Consider the following 24,134-nt stretch of genomic DNA (forward strand, 5'->3'; position numbering starts at 1 on the left):
AGGAGGGAAAGTGAGGGCAGATCTTGAGCGGTATATCTGCTGCCTTTCAGGATTATTGAGATGACTGCTCTTAGCAAAAAGGAATGGAACACTTCTGCAGGCTTAGAAGGTTCAGAAGAGTCAGAGGAATCAAAATCTTCAGGAGCAATCATCCGCATGTCTAGATTCTGTGTGTTAAAGCTTCAGATTTTCCCAATGGGGGCAATGCCCTTGGTATAACAAATCTGTCAAGTTTAACCTCCTTTGAAGTTAGTCGCACAGACTAATAAATCTCAGGCCTCACGTTTGGCTTTCTCTGCACTCCTGCTGCAAAACGAGGGCTTCTTTGCCTCTACCAAGGAGTCCCTTTGGCTTTCACATCTCATTTTTAATTCATTCTTATTTTCTTTATCATTCTGTAGAGAAATTATAGCCCATAAGAGTGTGACAGAGAGGGGACTGGAATTATAGAAATTGAGGAAGGTATTAATGGTCTCCTTGCTCCTGGATGAATTCATGTCCATGTTCATAAGAGTGCACTCTCACTTGTGAATCCCATCATATCACTTCCTTTCCCAAATCTCTTCAAGATAAACCATATATATATATAACAAGACTGTATTATCTATTCCCCACCGAAATAGTAAACTCATTTCCCGTTGCTCCCTTTTGTGGCATTTTAAATTCTCAAAAAATATGTAAATATAGAGAAGATCAATAATTATCAACATATGTCCAATCGTGTTTTGGCTCTGCCCAAAACACGATTACTTTAAGGTTACTTTAGGATTACTTCAGAGTTACTTTAACCCCTGAATAATATACATGAAAATCCTAAACATAACATTTCATCGGGGAAAAAATAGCATAAGGACTAAAGTAATACAAAATAAGACAAAAGCTTTTCCAGCTATCCACCCACAAATTTAACAATAAACCCTTTATATTAAAAAATCTAGTCAGTGTATATATCTGCATGATGTATCATAATTTATTTCCAAAGTTGTTTTATTGAAATCAGAATCCCAACAGGGCTCAGAATATTGATAGCTTGGTTGATTATTCTCATCTTTAAACCTATATGTTGTCCCTCTCTCTTTCTTCCATGAAGTTTATTCTTCCTTGTGGGTGGTCATTTGCCTTGTAGAGTTAACAAAATTTTGCATTTTTCTGTGTGTATTCCTGTTTTATTTTTAACATATTTCTCCGATTTTCATGTTTTTCTTTTTTAACAAATAAGTGATTGGGACCTACAATTTTGATTCAGATTTGATTGGTAAGAGTTCTTCATAGTTGATGTGCTACACTTCTTATTTTTCACATTAGGGAGCACATAATAACCGGTTGTCTCAAGTTTTATGTTCTTAAAATTAATCACTAGGTTCATTCACTTAAAATCCCCCTCGATGTGTTATGATTCTTAAACACTAATACATTTAGATGTACTGTTTTCTCTATGGTTTTGAGTGCCCACAGCATACTTTACTTATATAGCATTATAATAATTATTTTAAAGAAATAAAGCAATTAACAAGGATTAATGTGCAAGAATGCTTATTATGGAATGTTTGGGGATAGAAGAAATTAGAAACACATTTAATATCAAGTAATAAAGGCACAGATAAATTATGTGGTACTTGCATAAGATGGAATGTTTTGTAGGTATTAACATGCTTTCAAAAAATATTTAATAACATGGAAAATGTTCTTAATGTAATGCTATATCAAAAAGTGCTGAAGACACAGATTGTTCCTTAAAAAAATACAAAAGCTTATCAAATGTAATTTCAAAAGCAAAGAAATAATATGTAATTTTAACTTCCTAGTGTTTCTGAGCATCTGTAAATATACTAAATTTTAATTTAGGATAATGGATAATAAGAACCAATATTACTAAATATCAACAAACTGATTTGTAATTATATATGGCTGAATAAAGTTGTTTCTTTTGCCCTTTTCTCAGTAATTTGGTGCCAACAACAAAAGTAAAAATTAATGAAAAATATTTTAAGTGCATCTTCAGTAAGAATAAAAAAATACTTTTTTACCTCTCAAAAGAAGATTTTGCTAGCATAAGGAAATATGACCAAACTGAGGAAGAACCATGAGATCATAAGATTAACAATACAGATCTCAATAACACAAAACAAAGTTCTAAAATTAGGTGACTATCCTTGTGTTTCCTGAATTAACGTTTGGGAAAAGGAGCAGGTTTCTTCAGGAGAATTAATGAGTGCTAAGAAAACACATCGAAACCAAATTGTATGGATAAGGTTTTCTCGTATAGAATTGCTGGCATAGCAACCAAGTGAGGACAACTTGAAATCCCCATAAGAATGACAAATAAATTATGAAGAATCCAGAATATGTGCTATGAAGGTATTTTGAAAAAGTTATAAATCTATAAACAGATATGAAAAAGTCTCTAAATCTTACCATCAAATAGAAAGCAAAATCCAAAACAATTCAGAATATTAATCCAATGTTTATATTTCCATCAATTTGAATAGTTTACATTTAACAAATTTCATGAATTAAACATATAGACAAAACATTCATATTATTTTTATTTTAAATTTTGTTTTGTTGAACACTGGTTAGTTTGAGAATTTCGTTGTATTTATCACATTTTTTACATTTGCTTTCCTGAATTTCTTCTTCCTGGCATTTATTCAATATAATATTTACCTTTCTTTTTTAATGAAATCTCTTGCCCCTATATTGATTATTTTGCATTGCAGAAGTTATTTCTCTATTTTGAGATTTGTTTAAACTTTTTGAAGCTTTTGGTGTTTAACCAAATCATTATGTCTGCTTTTATTGTGTAGCTCAGAGTTTTTTATCTCCTGTATTATTTCAGTAATTTTATGCTCTATATATTTAAGTCCTTATTCCATCTGAATTTTATTTTGATTTGTATTTTAAAATCTATATAAGGAGACCAACCATCTGCTAACTAAAATGTACATATGTATTTTGCATTATCATATCATGATATCTGTGCCCTACAGAAATCTCTGAATAAAGCATACTACTGTAATTGAGGGGACGGGCGGGGGGACAGCATGTCCTTAAAGAGAATAGCTTACCATCAGGAGAAGAGTAGGTCCTTCGAGAGAAAACAGAAACCTAACAGAAAATGTTAACTTGCTGGACAAGAGAAAACACATTTCAAGTTTCTCCTTAACCACTATTCTACAGAATGCCAAGCACTTGAGAGTATTCACTTTTGACAGTAGGGGATAGAGTGTATTAAATAATTTTGATACTCACTAGCTGATCCCATGAAGATGGGCTGCTGCTTCGGTTGCTTTGGAAAACCATAAATATCTATTTAAAACTCAGTTTGTGAACATCTGTGGTTAAGTTAACCAAATATTTTATCAATGTTTCTTCATGCATTCTCAGTCCCATGAGGTGAAAACGTCTTCATTTATCCCCCCTCAGTCCACCATTCACCAGAGGAAAGTTCTCCTTCGTTTGCAGCATTATGTTTTTATCAGATCAAATATTGGGCAATTATCAGCTTCATCTTGACTTGTGTCTTCAGAAATGTTGAAAGGAATCTGAAACTAGTAACTGATAAATAACTATGTCACTTTCTGGATTAAAAAAAAATCTTGTAATTTGTAAAAGTGACTGTTTCATGAAGTTACAATTTTCTGTAGATTGGATTTTATTTTCCACCTTCTTTCACTTAACTATTTTCTCATCACACCTAGTTTCTATTATTTTCTTCTGAATTCTGAGAAAAATTGAGTATGTATGTATGCCGAGTATGTATTTCATTGCATTGATTTTCTAAGGAATATAACTTGCTGCTTACTGCTATCACAATGATTTTAAATTTGATAATTCTGTTTTTAATCAGGAATAATAATTTCTTTATAATCTCTAGAATAATAAAGAGGCAATGATAGCTTTGAATCAGGTCGAAAATGGAGTGGTGGCTAGACTCTGGGTTTCTGGGGTACTAGGTATGTCCCAACCACATCTGGGGCTTCCCATGTCTAGAGGTGCCTCAAGCAAGGAGGGCTTAGCTCACACTTGGAAGGCCCCTATTTACTTTGTCCCGTTCCCCAGGGTGGGAGTCAGCTTGCTGAACGCCTTCCTGTTTGCACCAGAGAAAACATAAGAACCCAAGTTTTTGCCTATCCCCATCTCTGCGTCAGGTCCAAGCCCTTTTCCTAGAGATATGGTAACCATTCTTTATTCCATAACCCTCATTTGAAGCCACTTCTGACCTGCAATGAAGATGAATAAAGAAAACCTGGACCATTGCTCTGCATCATGGACCACAGCTCAGATTTGGACTATTCTTGCACATGGACCAGTAAAATGTATAGGACCTTAAGCCCATGTTCTTTATTTGCATCAAATGATGAACAGTAGACTGATTTTCCATCATTTTTCTTGTAGCAGGAGATGAATTAAATAAATAACTTAGGTAAAAAAAGAAAAGGAGAGAAAAAAAGGTAAAGTTAAGAGGAAGATCATGTATCACTCCCCCTTTTCTTGTTGCCCTAGATTCCATCCTTCCAAGCAAGGAATCATAACATTTATATATATATATATATATATATATATATATATATACACACACACACATACACACACACATATATATATGTACACACACACATATATATATAACATATACATGCACATATATATACACACATTATTTATGTTTTGTGCAAATAAACATTCTGCACACTATATAAAAGACAAAAATTGATCAGTTACAATTAAAGTTCCCACTACTCAACACTGTGCAAAGAGAAAATTGGAAAAATCAGTTCAAGATTAGTTCTCACTTTGATGCAATGGTCTCAGCAGAGGTGGATCTAGAGGAAGTGTAAGGTGGCAGGTCTTCTATGATGAATGGCTTATTAGAGGAGAGTATGAATTGGTAATAAAAAACATGGGATTTCAGTTCACAATACTGATATAATTTGTGAGGTGAAAATAGCTAAGAATTTTTCAAAAATAATGACAGACACCAAACCATAGATCAAGGATGCAGAGGAGTCCAAGTGGGATAAATAATAAAAAAACTTTCACCTGGCATGTTGTGTTCAAACTACAGAAAATCAAAGAAAAAGTCTTGAAACACACACACAGAAAAACAACACCTAACCTATGAAGAAAGAAGTATAAGATTTATAGCAGACTTCTTGTCATCAACAATGCAAGCAAAAAGAGAGTGGAGAGAAATATTTAAAATGTTGAAATAAAGGAATCACCAAGCTAGAATTCTGTATTAATGAAAATTGTTCCTCAAAAATGAAGGAGAAATAAAGACTTTCTCAAATGAACAAAAATGAGGAATTTTTCACCAGTAGATCTGCCTTTCAATTAAAGAAGTTTAATTTTTTAAAGTTTAGAGAAAGAAAATGATGCAGGTTAGAAACTGAGATCTACATAAAGAAATGAAGGGCATTAGAGAGGGAACACATAAAGGTAAAATAAACACTTTTCTTTTTCTTTTTCTTACTTGATTTAATATATGTGTTCAAACTAACAACAGCAACAATATATTGGATGAGTATAGCTTATTGATAAGTGAAATGAGTGACATCAATGTTAGAAGGGATGAATATGAAATATTTTAAGGTACCTACACACTCATAAAGTAATATAGACCTATTTAGAAATGGACTTGTAAATACATGTTGTAAATACATGTTGCCATCCTTAGGGCAACCACTAAAATCATTTTTTAAAAAGAAGTATAAGTGATTTGCTAAGAAATGAGAGAAAACAGAATCATATAAAATGCCTAATTAAACCAGATAAGGCAGAAAAGGGGTAGAATATTAAAAAATAAGAAATAAGAAGTGCAATGAATAGAGAACAGTACAGAAAGGGGAGAAATTAATGCAACTATACACATAATCACTTTAAATGTGAATGGATTAAATGCAACTATAAAAATTAAAAACAGAAAATGACAGAGGGGATAAAAAAAACAACTGACTATATGTTGTCTGCAAGAAACCCACTTTAAAAAGAAAGACATAGATTATAAGTAAAGTGATGAAGAAAACTATACCACAGTAACACTAATGAAGGGAAAGCTGGAGTAGCTATATTAATGTCAGGCAAAGCAGACTTCAAACAAGGAAAATTATCAGGGATAGAGAGAGGCATTACATAACGATAAGGGGGTCAATTTTCTAAGAAGACTTAATCCTTAATGTGTATGTGCATAACAGCAAAGTACCAAAATAAGTGAGGCAAAAACAGATAGAATGGCAAGATGAAATAAACAGCTCTATTATTATAGTTGGAGACCTCAACAGACCTCTATCAGTAATTGACAGATTCTGCTTACAGAAAATCAGTGAGCATACAGTTGAACTGAACCACCATCATTATCAACTGTATCTAATTGACATTTATAAAATACTTATCCAACAGCAGAAGATTACAGTCATCCCTTGGTATCTGAGGGGGACTGGTGCCAGGAGCCCCTGCATATACCAAAATCTGCTGATGCTCAAGTCCCTCATATAAAATGTAGTAGTAAAATGAATGGAAATTTCAATCCAAGTTGATTGAATCCACAGATGCGAAACCCAAGAATTTGAAGGGCTGACTATATATTTCTTAAAAACAATCCAGGTATAAGTGGACCTGCCCAGTTCAAACCCATGTTATTTAAGAGTCAACTGCACATTCCTCTCAAGCTCACATGGAACATTCACCAAGATACATCACATTCAGGGACATGAAACACACCTCAAACACATTTTAAAAGAATTGAAATCATCCAAAGTATGCTCTCAGAACACAATGGAAATAAACTAGAAATCAATAACAGAAAGTGGCTAGAGAATCCCAAAGTATTTGGAGATTAAACAAACAACACACTTGTAAATAACACATGGGTCAAAAAAGAAATGCCAAGAGATATTAAAAATAATTTGAACTTAGTGAAAATTGAAATAAAACCTATCAAAATTTATGAGATGCAGTGAAAGCAATGCTTAGAGAGAAATTATAGCATTGAATGCATATTTTTTAGAAAAATAAAGATCTAAAACCAAAAATGTAAGCTTTCACCTTAGGATACTAGAAAAAGAAGAGCAGTATAAACCAAAAGAAAGAAGAAGTAACAAACTTAAAGCAGATATTAATGAATCTTAAAATAAGAAATAGAGAAATATCAATAGAGAATGAGAAAATTAATGAAACAAAAAGGTGGTTCTTTGAAAACATTAATATAATCAATAAACTTCTAGCCAGGCTAAGAATAAATATAAAGACATAAGTTACCAACACCAGAAATGAAAGAGGGACCATCATTTAAAAATATAGTAGACTATTATGAAAAACTGTATGATCCCAAATTTGACAATTTGAATGAAATGGACTAATGCTTGAAAGACACATCATACCAAAACTGACACAAGGAGAAACAGATCATCTTAATAGGCCCATATCTATTACAGAAATTCAAACAATAATTATCCTTCCAGAAGAGAAAGCACCAGGCCCAGATTTTTTCACTGGTGAACTCTACCAATCATTTAAGAAAGAAATGATCCCAAATCTCTTTAGTATCCTCCAGAAAAGAGAAACAGAGGGCACACTTCCTCACTCATTCTTTGAGACCAGAATTACCCCCATAACAAAACCAGAAAAAGACAAGAAAACTACAGTCCAATATATCTCATGGGTAGCTGCAAAAATCCTAACCAAAATTATAGCTCACTGCATCCAAAGATGTATAGAAAGAATGTACTCTATAACCAACTAGGATTATCCCAGGTATTCAAAGCTGTCTAAACATTCAATAATCAGTGTAAATCCATTGCATCAAAAGGCTAAAGAAGAAAATTTTGCAGCAGTATTACCTCAGACATGTTACCTTGCATTCTCGTGTCTCTTTTTTCACATTTGTAAAGTATGGTTTATAATAAGACACACCTCAAAAAAGGCAGGCCGTGAGGAGTAACTGCTGATTCCTTTTTCTCATTCATTTTAGGAGGAGACCACCAAGCACTAGTCTGAGTCTAGCAGGGGAATCAGACATGGCTGTCATAGAGTTCAGGAAATGATGATACAGAGATACAAATACAGGCCTGGAATACAGTAGGTAATTGCTAAGTGTTTGTTGAAGGAATGACAAAATGAACACAATACTATGGGGACTCAGATGAGGGGCAGCTAACTCTTTCTGGTAGTTTCATGAAAGACTTCTTGGCAAAAGTGATTTTTGAGCAGGTCTTGAAGGATGCATAGGAAGCTATCCAAAGGAGGAGATGTATATACCAAATTTCATAGTCAAAGAGCAAGGGGAGTCCCAAGTGACAGCAAGCGAGGCAGTGAGGCCAGGAAGAGCTGTAATGCCCCTCCCTCCCTCCTTCCTTCCTTCCTTCCTTTAGGTTTATGGCTGGTATAGATTTAGGGCTTTACAGTTGTTGAGATTATCTGGTCTGGGAAACTTGCATTGTATCTGTTTTTGTAATATAATTTTCTTCCCATTGTGTAACATAGCAAGACTTCAGGTACTCAATCTAAACGTTTTGTCTTTGGGCTGAGCTGACATTCTGTTTTAGAAATACCACTCTAATATTTAGGTGTTATATAGTTATGAGCACTGTTTACTACTGTCTGCTCTCATTTGCCAGGTCTGAGTTCTACCAGTTGTTACATATTTAGAAAATCACAAGATAAAAATACTAATTTTGATGCAAAATTTTGGCCAAGTGTAGACAACAGTATCCATTTGATATGACTTAAAAATCTTCTGCTTTTACTTTTATTTTCTTTTGCCTTTATTTTGACTGTGTAAATATTTCCAAAATTTTGATATTTTTACAAAGAAAAAATACATGTATAGTTCCATCCATTTTGTAAGTAGACTTTTAATTTTGTGTTTATTTCCAAGACTTCTTCTTTGAATACCACCAATTTGTCATTGAACTATCCAAACTATGTGAATTAAAAATTTTTTGATTATATATTTATTAGTAAACTTTATTTTTTAGAACAGTTTTAGATTTACAGAAAAATTGTGACGCTGGTACAGAAAGTTCCCAAATAGTTCATATTCAGTAGCCTCTATCAAAGCATCATAATTAATATGGTACACTTGTCACAATTAATGAACCCAAATTGTTAATTATTAAATAATTATTAACAAGTTCCAAACTTTATTCAGATTTGCTTAATTTTTACTTAATGTCTTTTCTCTCTTCCAGGAACTCACTGAGGATACCACATTACATTTAGTTGTAATGTCACCTTAGGCTCCTCTTAGCTGTGACAGATTATCATACTTTTATTGACTTTTGATGACCCTGAAAGTTTATTTTTTAAAAATTTTATTGAAGTGTAGTTGATTTACAATGTCATGTTAGTTTCAGTACCTGAACAGTGATTCAGTTTATATATATACATAAACTGAAGTTTATATATATATATATATATATATATATATATATATATATTTCAGATTCTTTGGCCATATAGGTTATTACAAAATATTGAGTATAGTTCCCTGTGCTATACACTAGGTCTTTGTTGGTTATCTATTTTATATATAAAATATATAACTATGTATATGTTAATCCCAACCTCCTAATTTATTCCTCTTCCTCACCTTTCCCCTTTGGTAACCATAAATTTGTTTTCTATGTCTATGGGTCTATTTCTCATTTGTAAATAAGCTCAATTGTATCTTTGTTTTTCAGATTCCACATATAAACAATATCATATGATAACTGTCTTTCTCTGTCTGGCTTACTTCACTAAGTATGATGATATTTAATCCATCCATGTTGCTGCAAATGGTGTTATTTCATTCTTTTTATGGCTGAGTAATATTCCATTGTACATATACCATATCTTCTTTATCCATTCATCTGTCAGTGGACATTAGATTGCTCCCATGTCTTGATTACTGTAAATAGCTCTACAATGAACATCGGGGTGCTTGTTTCTTTTTGAATTATAGTTTACTCTGGATATATGCCCAGGAGTGGGATTGCAGGCTCATATGGTAACTCCAGTTTTAGTTTTTTAAGAAACCTCCATACTGTTCTCCATAGTGGCTGTACCAATTTACATTCCAAACAAGAGTGTAGAATGGTTCCTTTTTCTCCATACCCTCTCCAGCATTTATTGTTTTTAGAATTTTTGATGATGGCCATCCTGACTGGTGTGAGGTGATACCTCATTGTAGTTTTGATTTGCATTTCTCTGATAATTAGCAATGTTGAACATTTTTTCATGCACCTTTTGGCCATCTGTATGTCTTCTTTGGAGAAATTTTTATTTAGGTCTTCTGCCCATTTTTTGATTGGTTTTTTTTTTTCTTTTTTGATATTGAGCTATGTGAGCTGTTTGTTTATTTTGGAGACCTTGACAGATTTGAAAACTGTTCAGGTATTTTGTAGAATATTCCTAAATTGAGAGTTGACTGATGTTTTCTCATTAGACTGGAGTTTGGGATTTTGGGGAAGGAAAACTATAGAAGTAAAGTGACACTTTCATGTCATATCAAGGGTACATATTATGAACATGACTTAGCACTGTTGATGTTGACCTTGACCACCTGGCTGAGGTAGTGTTTGTCCAGTTTTTCCACTATAAAGGTTTTACTATTGAAAAACTTTTATTTTAACTGCCTCCTTTCCTTGCTCATCTGTAAACTGCCACTCCAATTACATTCTTACTTTTCAAAAATAACACATATAAAACATGGAGAATACAAATGTATCAAGAAAACTGAAATTACTAAAAACCTCCCCACAAACAATACATCAAAGTAGTCTCAATTTTTTTTTCTGAACATAAACAGCTAAGATTAAGTTACCAGTTTTCTAGGGTGATTACTATCATAATAGTAGTCATGGGAAATTTCCCATATCTAATGGAATGTTTGGTTTAAAAATAATTAATCCATGTTGTGAAATCTAAGAAACTTGCTCCAAATGGAAAAAAAAGCTCATCTTTTTGCCCCCTTCAACACATCTGCATTTTAGCAATAGTAATAGCTACCATGAATTTCAATGAATCGTACATACCAGGTATTATGTTAAGTACAATGCACATATTATCTTCTATAATACTCAGAGCCATCCTTTAATTATTTCTCTCATTTCACAAAGGAAACACCTGAGTTTTGTAGAGATAGAATACATTGTCTCATATCATAGTAAGTATGCAGCAGAAAACTGAGTCAAACAGAGCAAAAAACTTATTTCTTTACCACTCTTTTATATGACATCTTGCATTTTGGTCCTCTGTTCACCACTAGTACATTTAGAAACTACAACTGAACTGTATTGCTGATTATTTTAGTCATATAGAGTAGGTCAACATGATAGTGCCCTGAAATGTAGCAACTGTAGGTACAATTATTGTATGTGAACTTTACAGTTCAGAGATTATAGATATACTTTTATACATTGAATACTTAAAAACTTCTGTCAGGGTCACTGGCTAGCTCTAAAGGGGAAACCCAAATTAAAGGAAGTGTTTGATTATTTTCTGTCTCTATGCTAGAATGAAGTTCTATGAGGGCAGGGAGTTTATTTTATTAAGAGATCTATTCCTAAGTCCTAGAAAAGTTCCTGGCATGAAGATACAACGTTAAACATTGCCAAATATTTGTGGGGAAGTATAAACTTAATATAGAGTTATTTTTCAATGTAATGCTACCAGATTTTGCTCCTATTTGTATAGATGAACAAAACCACAGCAACAAAATGCTGCCTTCATAGAGCTCAAATTTCAGGAACTCATAATCATTCCTTCTCATTTCGCTGAGGATCCTTTCAATTTATTCATTTATAGTGATATTTTAATGGAATTGGTTGATCTCAATAAAGTATAGTCTTAATTATGTTGAGCTCTTAAGAATACAATGGCCACTTCATTTCATAGTTGTGAATATCTTCACAACAAAAAAGAGTATTTAACATATTTTAATCCTTGTTGGAATAAATTAAATGAAATGTGCAATACAAAATCATTTACAAAGCTCTTTTAGGAACTAAAATTTTGTTTCCATTTTGGTTTTATTCAGCTAAGAAAGTTAATTTTCTGTTCTGAAGTGCTGTGAGAAACAGGTTATAAATGAACTGAATTTCATAAGCCAAATGAACCTGCAATTCTTGTCCAAGTTTAAATAAAAATGTGGTATATAATACACATGCAATTAAAATAGTGAAATCGTGCAGGGCATATATTATTGGCTCTATATCTAAATACATATATCATACAAAATTGCAATCCAGAGGTACAGTGTACTTATAGATGGAATTATGTCTCCCCTAAATCCACACATTGATGTCCTAACATCCAATGTGCCTGCATTTGGAACTAGGGACTTTACGGAGGTAATTAAGGTTAAATGAGATCATAAGGATGGGGCCCTAATCCAATAAGACTGGTGTTCTTATTAGAAGAAGAGAAACCAAATAAAAGGTCATATGAAGACACAGAAGGCAGGAAGCCAAGGAGAGAGGTCTCAGGGAGAAGCCAAACTTGCCATCACCTTGACCTCTAGCCTCCAGAACTGTGAGAAAATACATTTCTGTTGTTTAAGTCATCCACTCTGTGGCATTTTGTTATGACATCCCTAGTTGCCTAATACCACTGCCTAAACCCTAAAGACACAAGGAAAAAATCCCCTAAGGAAAACTTGATAGTGCATGTAGAAAGCTTTTTTCATATATTTAATAGTTTTAGGGTTTATGTGTGCATGTGTGCGTGTGCGTGTGCTTGAAAATACAACTCATGCAATATATACATTTCTATGTATATACACACACATATATCCCAAGCAACTTAAAATCGGCAATATGTATGCTTTTTTGTATGCTTTTTTTATTTTGTATATTTAAGAATGAATAGATATTACTTTATAGGTGTTATACAAATGAGCCAAAGATGTTCCCTGTTTACTGTGGCTCCCATGTTTTTACTTCATCACAGCAGTCTAGACTGTTAGCTCAAAAGCCTACTGGTGCTAAACTCAAATTCTTACACATCCAATTGCTTTAAATATAGCCCCAATAGGCCTATTTTTAGTCATTTAGAAGCCAGTCTTCTCTGCAAACCCCAAGAAACTGCACCCAACATCTACTAGCCATAAATAAGGTAAACCATGGCCCTTTAAAGATCCCAAGTCCCTGCTGGCTTTGAAAGCTCTCTGACCCAGGCATCACCTAGACACTTAAGCCTCCTCTCCAGCTCTCTTCCCCAGTCATTTATTTGTCCTCTCCCCTTTATGGATGGTGGGCCTAGGCTGCTGTGTCTAAGAGGTCTCCTGCTGTGAGGGATCTCCCCTCACATGCATCCTGTCCAAGTGCTGCCCACAATGCAGCTCCTTGTGTGCTACTGCCACCCCCTAGCATATGTCTTGTCCTTGATTAGCCACCCAAATCCTTTAATTCAGTGCAATGGGTATGAGTATCTTCAATATGGATAAGCTTGTAGTCAAATTTAGAAATACATATGAATCAAATAGAAAGCAAATATTTATTAGAAGTGGCAAAGCTCTTATAAAGTACAACTATCTCAAAAGGGTGTTGGGAGGAGTAATTAATGTAAAATAGTTAGAATAAAGCTCGAAACACAGCAAGTACCTAATGATATTAAGCAAATATTAATAATCTTGTCAATCTAGGCTCAAAAATGTGGATTTAATTTATTCATCTGTTTTTGCTCTGCTAACTTTTTATTATCATTTTATAACTTATTCAGCAAACATATTTGAGTACTTTCATTGTGACATGGTAGGAATTTTCCATAATTCTTCCTCTTAATTTAAATAGAGTATTTCACATGGAACTTTTTTATTATATAAAGAGAATTTCCTGTCCAGATTAGTCAATTTTAATCATAAATCATTTAAGAGATTGTTCTATAATCACTGAAAAAAGCTGACTAAATACATGTAGATTAAATGAGTTTAAAGTCATTAAAGTTATAATGTAAGAGAAGATGATTCTAGGACAACTTATAAAAGCCTATGCTTTCCTTCCATATTATTTCCTTTTGTGATCATGTTTACTATTTCCTTTGGGTTTGAGGTTTCTAGGGTACTGAATACACTGGTTTCTTTGATTCTTCAATTTTTATCAAAACTTATCTATTATGTCTATTTGTCTATAATGTATTAAAAAACATCAAACCCAAAATGTATAAGAATTTTCATATGTTAAATTCCTTTGGAAATGAGAGTCAATGTAAAAGACACATGGATTCCAAGTTGTGTCAGCACCTTGTGTCCAGGAATGTGTTAAACTTTATCTCAATTAACAGAGATGTTTATTAAAAAATTAATAGCAGTTAACACTGCTGTATGATATATCAGAGAGTTGTTAAAAGAGTAAATTATAAGAGTTCTTATCACAATGAGAATATGTTTTTCTTATTTCTTTTCTTTTTATTGTAGCTATGAGATGATGGATATCAGCTGAAACCACTGTGATAATCATTTCAGAATACATGTAACTCAGACCATCATGCTGTGTGCCTTAAACTTATACAGCAATATATGTCAATTATTTCTTAATAAAACTTGAAAAGAAAATAAGTGGTGGTTTTAAAAATTTACCAAAGTGAAATTTACTAATGGGAAACTAGAACAGCAAAATAATGAAATAAAAGTTCCCACATGGCAGTGTAAATTTTCTCTTTGCTACCTCCCCTCAAATATCAATATTTAAGCCTTTGAAGAGAAGCTTTATAAACAACCTAAGTGTGTTTAAAAACATAGAACTATTGTGGTAGAAAGTCCTTTATATTTTGATTACATCATGTTCAGACTGAAAAAACCAATAATTAAAGAATAGATAATTAGGAGGTTAAAAATCTTCAGGTTTGGGGGCTTTTACTGAATTGCAATGCTTAAAAAGGAAGTTTGCAAATAAGAAGATGCTAAAGTGTACCAGTATGAAAGTAAAGTAAGGAACAATCTATGTGACCTTGAACTTGGTGACACATTTTTAGATGCAATACCAAAAGCACGTTCCATGAAAGAAAAACTTGGTAGGTTGGATTTTTAAAATTAAACATTTCTAAGCTCTGAAGTAAACTTTTAAGGGAATAGAAAGACAAGCCATAGATTGGGATAAGCTATTTGGAAAACCCATGTCTGATAAAGGTATTGTATGCAAAATACAGAAAGAAATTTTAAAACTCAACAATAAAAAAAAAATTAAGGCAAAATATCTGGATACCTCACCAAAAAGGACATACAGATGGCAAATAAACAGGAATATGCTGAAAATTATTTGTCATTAGGGAACTGCAAATTAAAACAACAAAGAGATATCACTACACAACCATTAGAAAGATTTTAAATCCAAAATTTTAACAATACCAATTGCTGACATGGATGCAGAGCAACAGGAACTCTCATTCACTGACGGTGAGAATGCAAAAGGTTCAGCCACTTTGGAAGACAGTTGGCAGTTGCTTACAAAGGTAAACATACTCTTACCACACAATCCAGCAGTCATGTTCCTAGATGTTTACTCAACTTACTTTAAAACATATTCACAAAACCCCTGCAGACTTCAGGTTTTTGATCTACATGAAAGAAGCTTGGAAGTCACCACTCTGTCCTAACAACCAGTAAAACGCTGAACAGACTGGAAAATCAACAACTCTTCTTGAATTCATAACAGAGGGGGAGGACACAATGCAAACTGCTGTCTCCAGGACTGGAAAGTCAGACAAGTGAATACAGAGAGTCATGACTCTCCTGAGCAGAGTCTGGCGGGCAGAAACTGGCAAGGGAACCAGTGCCGGAGCAGGAAAACCTGAACTGGAATTGTCTAATTGCTGGAGGCTCAGTGTGGACAATCCTGACGGTTAAAAACTCCAGGGGAGCCCAGTCATAGTGGGGCTCCCACACTCTAGTGAGTTTTACCTCCAGGAGCTCAACTGGATTCTCACAGTAAGTGTCAGAGAAAAATCCCCTTGTGCTGTCAGCAGCAGGAAGGGAAGAGGAACCATTTTGAAATACGCCAGAGAGCAGGCTGTTCTACTTAACAAGGCCAGCGCTCGGGAGAAATTAATTAACCGGAGTCTAATTGGCTACGATATTAGCAGAGCCTAGCTCAGCTGGGAGAAGGGAAATACCCAACTCTAGTCAGCTGTAGCCTTCCACATAGGAGACGGGGAATACACAGCTCTAGCCCACTTGAGCCATCCTCATTCACCTAAGGAGAGAGACAAAAACTGAAAAACACTCGTGAAGCTCCAGGGGCACTGGCCCACTAAACAACTGAGAGCTAGTTATTAGAGATTACAGAATTATAGGTATAGAATTATAGAACACGTCCCCTCCCCCCACACCTTACCACCACATTACTAACGGCCTGGTTACAGCAGTTCTTTGTTCAAATATGGCTGTCAAGAAAAATTACAAGGCATAGTAAAAGGCAAAGAAAACACAAGAGATAGAAGGAACCACACATCGCAGGGATTGGGAATGATCATACCAGGATTTTGAAAGAACTATAATTAATATGTTAAGAGCTTTAATGGATAAACAGCATGCAAAAACAGATGGATAATGTCAGCAGAGAGATGGAAATCCTAAGAAAGAACCCAAAAGAAACACTAGAAATGCAAAACACTGCAACAGAGATGGGAAGAAAGCCTTTGATGGGATTATTGGTAGACTAGACATGACAGAAGAATCTCTAGAATATCCAAGGTCTGTGGGACAACTACAAAAGGTGTAACATACACGTATAAGAATACCACAAGGAGACAACTGAAAATAACAGAAGAAATATTTTAAACAATAATGACTGAGAATTTCCCCCAAATTAGTGTCAGTCGCCAAATCAGATCCAGGAAGCTCAGAGAACATCCAACAGAATAAATATCAAAGATTACATGTAGGTGTATCATTTTCAAACTATAGAAAATCAAAGATAAAGATCCTAAAAGACACCTTCATGCAAATATTTATAGCAGCTTTACTCATAATTGTCAAAAATCAGAGGCAACCAAGATCTCCTTTTAACAGGTGTGAATAAACAGTTGTGGTACATCCCAACAATGAGATATCATTCCATGAGAAGAAATGTGGTACCAAACATGAAAAGATATGGATAAATTATAGATGCATATTGCTAAGTGAAAGGAGCCAGTCTGAAAAGAATCATGAAAAATTGTATGACACTCTGGAAAAGGCAAATCTATAGAGATAATTTTAAAAAGTCAGTGGTTGCCAGGTGCTTGGGGACTGAGAAGTGTTAAATAGGTGAAGTACAGAGGATTGTTTAGGGTAGTGAAACTACCCTGTATGATACTGTAGTGGTGGATACATGATACTGTGCATCTGTTAAAACCCACAGAAATTTATAGCACGAAGAGTGAACGTTAATATACATAATTTAAAAAAACATTCATTTAGATATTCTGGAGAATCCACAATGGAACACAGAATGTGACAAAACATCTAACTGTATTAAAAGTAGGAAATAACTTCACTTAAGAAGTTTTGGGGAAAATGGTGTTGACCTAAGTAGCTGTGGAACTGAGTGGAGGCTGTAAAATGAAAGCCAAAGTAAACTATATAAAAGCGCTGTAAAAAATTAATGAACAGATACATTGCTAAGAAAAAATAAATCAGATAATATATTTACTCGAATTAAAGCATAACATCATTGATATTCCCAGTCTCTGACTAAATTGGCACTGAATGACTCACCCTGGATTGTCACATCTGTTGCCTTTGAAGTCTGTGAAACACCAGTGTCTCAAGCACATGTTTAAGGCTTTACTTGAGATTTCACATACACTGATCTCAGGGACAAATTTACCTAAAATGGGATTTTAAAAATGTATAAATGTATTAAAGCCATGTAGGATCTTTACTTTGGTGCTGCCTGCACTCAAGTTGCAGATTCCCTTAAGACTCTAAATGTACACTTACCACAGCTGATGGGTTCAAGCAGACGTGTTGGTTGCAGAAGCTCAGAGACGAGAGAAGTTGAAGAAACCTGCAGAGATTTCTTGGAACCCAGCTCCTATTCACTAAAACCAATGACAAATGTAAAGCAAATAGGAGGTGACAAAGGTTGCAAAGACATTCCGTGTTTATGTTTTCTCTAGTGTGTGCTGATTGCCAGGAGTCCGTTCCCTCTGTCATCCATTCCCCAATGCGGCATGAGTTAGAAATTTTATCAGTAAATGTTTTCACTCTCAATATTCAACCTGTTCTAATAGACCGTTAAAGACAGTTTTTAGATTCACAGCTTGTCATCATTTGTCTATACCTGTGGCAAGGAATATGGAATAAGATGCTCTCAGCGCTTTTTGCACATTAAACTAAGGTGACAAACGCTGTGTATCAGAATGATCAGGTACATAAAATTCAGAGACCCAACTGGCATGCTGTAGATATTTGGATTTTATTTTTAAAATGTTCATGATAAAGTGTTATAAGTCCAATATTATAAAGTCAGGTATACATTATAATGAAATGAACTATATGAATTAGCAATATGCACAATACAACTTATTCTTTGATCCTGATTTTTAGAATTCATGTTGTGTTTATCAATTTATACATTAGAGTTTTTCTATTTAAATACAGTTAAACAGAGCTGTAATAAAAAGCATGATGTTTTATAATTGGGATGAGCTTTCTCAGTAGGCAGAGGGAAGGAATGTGACTGACATCTTTATTTTCTTCTATGTGTAAAGGAAAATCACTTTATTTTGACATGCCTCAGTATAAAAATCAGCATTATAAAATATTCATTGTAATCCCTAATTTTCATACTGATAGTCAAGATTTAACAGAAGTTATAAAAATTGCACTGATATAGATTTATGGTACTCCAAATAAACATCAAATATGGGCTGTGAGCTAAAAGAGCCTATGTCATAATGCTTAGGTCAGCTTCAGAAAGACATAGATTTCCAGAATTCTTCAGCACTATAAAATATGCATTGTAATCCCTAATTACAATGCAGATACAAGTCTGTCGATGCCCTTTCACATAAAACTCCTTTAATCGCTGCTTCAGATATTGGCAAATCATGATTTACAATTAATGAAAATTTAAAATTACACAATTATTAATCAAATAGTGTAATATCAAGCAGGATGGATTAAATTATGATGTGATAATTTACAATCACAAAATCTCACTGGATTAACACAGTCACAATTTATTTCTTGCCAATTAAGCATATCTATTGTGGTACTGCAGTGGCTTTCTGCTTATAACTGTCACTCAGGAATCTAGGGTGATACAGACTCATTCTGGACACGTAATTCTACAACCACTGCAGTAGGCAAAAGATTAGATGGCAAGTTGCACCTGTATTTCAATTTTTCCAATTGGAAATCCACATAATACTCTGTTCACATTTCACTGGCCAAAGCAAATCACATGGCAATTCTTAAGTTAAAGATAATGGAAGAGGAATAAACCTGGGATGATTCCAACACCAATCATAAGTGCTACAATTATTGAGGAGGCCTCCCAGTGCACTTCACAGGCATACCTATGTTAAATTTATTCTAGCCATTAGCTTCAGCTGAGTGCACAAAGAAAAGCTGGAGCTCTTGGCAATCAAACTACTACATGGTAAAGATTACAGTCAGCAAATTACCCAGGGCTGGCCCATGACTGTTCCTGTAGGTAAAGTTTTCTTGGAATCAGCCATGCCCACTCCTTTATGTATTGTTTATGGCTGCCTTTATACAACAACAGAAGAATTATGTAGTTACAAAAAACTCTGTATGGTCTGAAAAGTCTAAAATATTTACTCTTTGGAGTTTTAAAGAAAAATTTGCTGGCTACCAGTGTAAGTGCATACATGACAGATGATAAAGATTTTATTTTTGTTTCTTCCTCATTTTTTCTTTCAGTAGTGCTTGTTTCTGATGTAATACTGTACATGTGAAAATTCAAGGAGGTCCCCACAGGAGTCTACATTATTGATTAATGAGTGTGAAAATCATCAATCCATATTTACCACCAGACATTACTGAGAAAGGTTGAGTTTGTAACTGTGAAAGGATAAATATGAAGTTATGCATGCCTTTTGGTAAACACATTATTTTTATATATCTTGTGTATTTTTAATTAAATATTATTTCATTAATACTTTTTCATTTTTTTCTATCGTGGCAAAATCCACAATTCTTTTCACTTCAGCTCTGTGTCATTAAGCGTACCCACATTGCTGCGCAACCATCACCACCATCCATCTCTAGAACCTCTCCATGCTCCCCAACTGAAATTCTATACCCATTAGATACCAACTCCCAATTTCCTCCTCCCCACAGCCCCAGGTAACAGTATCTGTCTCCATGAACCTGAGCACCCTAGCTATTCCCTCACAAGTGGGATGTTGCAACATTTATCCTTCTGTGACTGGCCTACTTCTTCTAGCATAACATCTTCAAGGTTCATCCTTGCTGTAGCATATGCCAGGATTTCCTTCTCTTTCAAGTCTGAACAATAGTCAACAGTATGCATAAACTATATTCTGTTTATCCTTTCTTCCTTGGATAGACACCTAGGTTACCCCCACCTCCTGGCTACTGTTAAAAATGCTGCCAAAACATAGGTGTACAAGTGGCTGTTCAAGTCCCTACTCCAAACTCTTTTGGGTATATACCCAGAAGTGGAACTGCTGGATGACATGGCAATCGGTGTACAATTTTTGAGGACTAGACAGTCCTCCAGAGCCACTGCACCATTTCATATTCCCATCAGCAAAGCACAAGGGCTCCAATTTCTGCATATCTTTGCCAACACCTGCCATTGTGTTTTGTTTCAACAACAGCCATCCCAAGTGTGTGAGGTGACATGCCATCCTGCTCTCAGTCTGAATTTCCCTAAAGATTAGTGATATTTAGTATCCTCTCATATGCTCATGCACTACCCATACAACCTCTTTGGAGAAATATCCACTCAATTCCCTTATATTTAATTGGACTGCCCTGTCTTTTTATTGCTGAGGTGTAGGACATCTTTTGGTATTTTTGGTATCAATCCCTTATGCAGTATATGATTTGCAAATATTTTCTCCTATTCTGTAGATTACATCTTCACTCTGTTGATAGTGTCCTTGGATGCACAAAAGTTTTAAATTTTGATGAAGTCCAACTTATCTATTTTTTCTCTTGCTGCCTGAGCTTTCAGTGTCATATCCAATAAAGCATGATCAAATCCAATGTCATGAAATTTTGCCATGTTTTCTTCTAAGAGTTTGATAGTTTTAGCTTTTACATTTAGGTCTTTGATCCATTTTCAGTTAACTTTTATATATGTTAAGAGCATAACTTCCTTTCTTAATGCATGTAGATCATCTACTTCTCCCAAAACCACTTGTTGAAAAGATGTTTCTTTCCCCATTGAATAGTCTTGGCATCCTTGTCAAAAACCAGTTGACTACTTGAGGTCCCTTTAAATTCCATGTTAACATTAGGATGGGTTTTTCTATTTCTGCAAAAAAAAAAAATCATTGTGATTTTAATCGGTATTGCATTGAATCTGTAGTTTACTCTGGGTAGTGTTGACATTTTAACAATATTGAATATCCCAATCAATGAATATGGGACATCTCGCCATTTATTTGTGTCTTTTTAAAATTTGTTTCTCTAATTTCAGTGTAAATATTTTTTCTACTTGGTTAAGTTTATTCCTAAGTATTTTATTCTTTTTGACGCTATTGTAAATTGAATGGTTTTCTTAATTTCCTTTTTGATTGTTCATCATTAGCATACAGAAATGCAACTAATTTTCATTGTTGATTTTGTATCCTATAACTTTGCTGAGTTCATTTATTAGTTCCGTTTTTTCTCTTTTTGGGGGTGTAATTGTTTCGGTTTTCTACATATAATGTCATGTCATCTGTGAACAGAGATAAGATTAATTCTTCCTTTCTGATTTAGAATGTTTAAATTTCTGTTTCTTGTCTAACTGCCCAGGTTGACTTCCAGGACTATGTTGAATATAAGTGTTGAAGAAGAACATTCTTCTTTTGTTCTTGATATTAAGAGAAAAAGTTTTCCATCTTTTATCATTGAGTATGAAGTTAGCTATGAGTTTTTCATATACGGCCTTTATTATGTTGAGGTGATTTCCTTCTATTCCTAGTTTTTAGAGTGTCTTTACCATGAAATGTGTTAAATTTTGTCAAATGCTCTTTCTTAATCCATTGAGATGATCATGTGTTTTGTTCTGGTTTGGTTTGGTTTTTTCTGCTAATGTGATGTATGAATATTACATTGATTGATTTTCATATGCTGAACCACCCTTGCGTTCCAGGAATAAATCCCACTTGGTCATGGTGTAAGTAAACAGAGTGTTTATGGGGAAATTTAACAAATATTTTTAAATTATAAAAATTTTCAAATACTTACAAAAGAATAAAGGTCAATAAATCTTATGAACTCATCATGTAGCTTAAAAAAAAAAACATGTTTTAAATCTATCCCCTAATATTTGTTCTTTAAACCAAACAACTTTAAAGTTAATATGAATCTCAAAAATAGTAATAAAAATATTTATTACATAAACACAATTACATTAGCACTTGTTACAAATTTAATTATTTATTAATGTCATGTAATAATATTCAATTCATAATCAATTTCCTTTACCTTCTAAAAAATGTATTTTCACAGTTTTTGATAACATCAGAATTTTAAAAAATCACGCAAAATCCTCCATTTTAATTTTTTTTCAATTCTATTAAAATTTTAAAGAAATGTAGGCAATTATTCTATACTACACTCCAAATTTTGGATTTTATTGATTGCTTCCTCATGAGGTAGTTTAACTTTTTCCCTGTTCTCCATATTTTCTGAATATTTTAGTTAGATATAAAGGTTTGAATATATTAAACTTCAAAAATTTTGTCAAGAATACTGTGTAGGGCTTCCCTGGTGGTGCAGTGGTTGAGAATCTGCCTGCCAATGCAGGGGACACGGGTTTGAGCCCTGGTCTGGGAAGATCCCACATGCTGCGGAGCAACTAGGCCCGTGAGCCACAACTACTGAGCCTGCGCATCTGGAGCCTGTGCTCCACAACAAGAGAGGCTGCGATAGTGAGAGGCGCACACACCGCGATGAAGAGTGGCCCCTGCTTGCTGCAACTGGAGAAAGCCCTCGCACAGAAATGAAGACTCAACACAGCCAAAAATAAATAAATAATTATTTAAAAAAAAAGAATACTGTGTACATAATTTTGGGTGATTCAATTGCATAACATGGAGAAGCATAGTATGTTTGTTTGTCTCAGCACTAGTGATTCTAATCAGGAATAAGTCTAGATTAGTTAAGGCCTGAAACTTTTACAATTTGAAGTCTCTTCTTTAACAAAAAGGCTACAGAATTACAAAAAAGGTGACAAATATAAATGTTTAGTTAGAATAGTAGAGAAATTACAGACACAAAAATTAAAATTCATAAAACCTAACTAATTTCTTCAAACATCATACACTGTTCTGGCCCCTCCCAGAGCTTGGAAGTGACATATGCAAATAAGGGAACCTGAAGCTGAAGCTTAGTTACCTTCATGGTAACCTGCTTCTGATACTAAGATTGATTACTGCATTCCAGTCATGACATAACTCCTTCTTTATAATTCTTCCCATTAGCATTCCACCTTAGTACAATGGTAAGAGCCATCATGACTGTTGCCTAAATCCATTATGTCAATATAGATTGCAAAAAGTTATTTAAATTTGATCATTTCTTCTCCATTTTTGAGATAGAATTCATTTTTAAAAACAGTGACCCTCAGAGCTATTTGACTATCTAAAATACAGTTCCTACCATAAAGATAGTAAAATGTGTATTTCCTTACCATTATCTATTTTGAGAGTAATTAGTTGATGTTTAAGCAAACTCTAATGCTTTTATCATTTTGATATGTTACTTTTTTCTTCTTTTTATCACTATATCTATGAACTCATTTTCTACATTTAGAGTTTTAATCAACTGTGAGGTCATTAAAAATTTTTTTTTTAACTATCTTATCATTGGCTTAAAGATTCTATTCAAGCTGACTGACTCTTGGGTCCTCTTGACATGACCCCATTAGTTTGGAGTAGCCAATTTTTCTGGTGTTTTAATATGTGTTAGATTCATCTTATGCATTTCCTGCCTCAAACACAGAACCAGTCATTTCCCCCAA

At 33.9% G+C, this 24,134-nt stretch overlaps 1 protein-coding gene across 7 annotated transcripts in view; it reads right to left on the bottom strand.

Annotated features, from left to right (window-relative positions):
- LOC132514334 (uncharacterized) overlaps window positions 1–24,134 on the bottom strand; it is a 170,655-nt gene that overhangs the window by 29,629 nt on the left and 116,892 nt on the right. For 5 of the 7 annotated variants that reach the window (XM_060138948.1, XM_060138952.1, XM_060138951.1 and 2 more), the window contains one exon: window positions 17,903–18,003. The exons of the other annotated variants lie outside the window; for them this stretch is intronic. In XM_060138948.1, the coding sequence (XP_059994931.1) occupies window positions 17,903–18,003 (101 nt within the window). The remainder of the gene's footprint in view (window positions 1–17,902; window positions 18,004–24,134) is intronic. 7 annotated transcript variants of the gene reach the window in all.

This window comes from Lagenorhynchus albirostris, unplaced genomic scaffold (genome assembly GCF_949774975.1).
Source record: "Lagenorhynchus albirostris unplaced genomic scaffold, mLagAlb1.1 scaffold_236, whole genome shotgun sequence".
In the NCBI taxonomy this organism is placed as follows: domain Eukaryota; kingdom Metazoa; phylum Chordata; class Mammalia; order Artiodactyla; family Delphinidae; genus Lagenorhynchus; species Lagenorhynchus albirostris.